This window comes from Setaria italica, chromosome IX (assembly GCF_000263155.2).
Source record: "Setaria italica strain Yugu1 chromosome IX, Setaria_italica_v2.0, whole genome shotgun sequence".
In the NCBI taxonomy this organism is placed as follows: domain Eukaryota; kingdom Viridiplantae; phylum Streptophyta; class Magnoliopsida; order Poales; family Poaceae; genus Setaria; species Setaria italica.
Window position 1 is genome coordinate 3,785,024 of NC_028458.1, and position 1,851 is coordinate 3,786,874.

The 1,851-nt window shown below is 39.9% G+C and overlaps 1 protein-coding gene across 2 annotated transcripts in view; it reads left to right on the top strand.

The window, feature by feature from the left end:
* The window catches only part of LOC101769992 (CCR4-NOT transcription complex subunit 9), a 10,699-nt gene extending 9,123 nt beyond the window's left edge, over positions 1-1,576 (top strand). Inside the window, exons 6-9 of one of the 2 annotated variants that reach the window (XM_022829826.1) lie at positions 138-233; positions 730-920; positions 1,002-1,071; positions 1,174-1,576. In XM_022829826.1, coding sequence (XP_022685561.1) covers positions 138-233; positions 730-920; positions 1,002-1,071; positions 1,174-1,221 — 405 coding nt within the window. In that variant the 3' untranslated portion in view covers positions 1,222-1,576. The remainder of the gene's footprint in view (positions 1-137; positions 234-729; positions 921-1,001; positions 1,072-1,173) is intronic. The other variant, XM_004981467.3, reaches the window with a different exon arrangement.
* The last annotated feature ends 275 nt before the right edge of the window (positions 1,577-1,851 follow it).

Consider the following 1,851-nt stretch of genomic DNA (forward strand, 5'->3'; position numbering starts at 1 on the left):
CTTAAGTCCTATGGATCTCTATATAAAACTTGAAGAGCTGAGCACCGCTGTAAATGTGTAGCTCCACTTATTTTTCTTTTTGCCAAATATAATTTGTGGAAAGAAGAACTCAAACCTTTTTTGGGTAATGTATGCAGGTTGATGATCATGAAGTCATTGCGTATCTGCTCAGTACTGAAATCATTCCTCTGTGTCTGCGTACTATGGACCTGGGCAGTGAGATTTCGAAAACGGTATTTACCTATCTAGCTTAACCATTACTCAAAACGTAATAATCTTCTAGGTTTGCTTCTATGCGGAATGTACAATTGGCATGCTCACTATTCTGTCTGAAATGAAATAAATAAAAATCTCTCACCGTTTGTCTAGTTCACTATTTGAGATGTCAAACAATTTCATATCTTTAGTGACTAGGATCATGCTGCAACCTATTTTATTTTTTTAGCAGAGAAATTACTTTCATAATGTGATACTTGTGTAGCTTCATTTTTGTTTGCTTTGAATGTAAGACTTGATTTTATTCTTCAACACGAGACTTTCTACTATATAGATTACCTTGTCGAAGCTCATGATATTGTGCATTTTCAAGGGGGGGAACAAATTGTTTCTTGAAATATAATTACCCATACAGTTAACCTGCCAGGAATTTAACTAGATCATTTTATCTTTTGCGATGAGATATGGATTTATTGCTTCAGTTTCGTTAACTCAATCAAGTTATACATGCAGGTGTCTACTTTTATTGTTCAAAAGATTATACTTGATGATGCAGGACTTAAGTACATATGTGCTACTCGTGAACGTTTCTTTGCTTTAGCCAATGTGTTAGCTCAGATGCTTGAAGGACTTGTTGAACAGCCTTCCCCAAGGTTGCTGAAGCACATAATCCGCTGCTACCTAAGGCTGACTGACAATCCAAGGTTTATGCTGTGCTGTGTGCAGATTTCGATTTTGTAGTACTGCTCTCTATGCTCTCCCTAAACCTTTCCATGCTTTTGCAGTGCCTGCCATGCGCTACGCACTCACCTCCCCACCGTGTTGAGGGACGGGACATTCAACGACTTTCTTGAGGTGATCTCTGCACAAGTCATTGTGCTTGACCAAATAAGCTTTACGTCATAACCTATGCTGCAAATTCCAACCGTTCACTGACTCTGAAATCTTGCTGCTAAGTCAGAAAGACCTCACAACCAGGCTATGGCTCCACCAGATGCTGCATAACATCGCGATGGCAAACAGTGGAGGCGGCGCCCCTCACACGGGCCTGAATCGCATCATGGGGATGTGAACGAAGCTGGACGCGGAACGCGGCAACTCATCATCATCTGTCAAGCTAGTAGTAGCCCTAGCGGAAGGTGCCAGTAGTTTCTCCTTTTGGAGAAAAATAGTGTATGCCGTTTTAGAGGTTGGGTAGTGTTTAGAGTTGTAAAAAAGCAGGTAACCATCTATCAGTTTCAGATTAGCATCCCAAAGATGGAGAAGGGTCAAACCTGTTCTCTTATGTTGTGATGAGAACTCTAATCATATATATAGGTCGTTGGAATTGGTCAATTATACTGGTGTTCTTTGCGCTGCAGAGACTGCGTCCTATCCTCCTACTCCCTCCGTCCCAAATTACTATTCGTTTTTGCTTGGATACATAGTTTTTTATATGTACCTAGATATATACTTATGTCTAGTATATATCCAGATACAATGCTAAAGTTATGTATTTAGAAAAGTCAATGCTAAAGTTATGTATTTAGAAAAGTCAAAACGAATAATAATTTGGGACGGAGGGAGCACGTCACAGTGTAGGGTTGCACTGTTCAGGAGAAAGCCACAGGTTTTACCGCTACTGGTTTTTTTTAT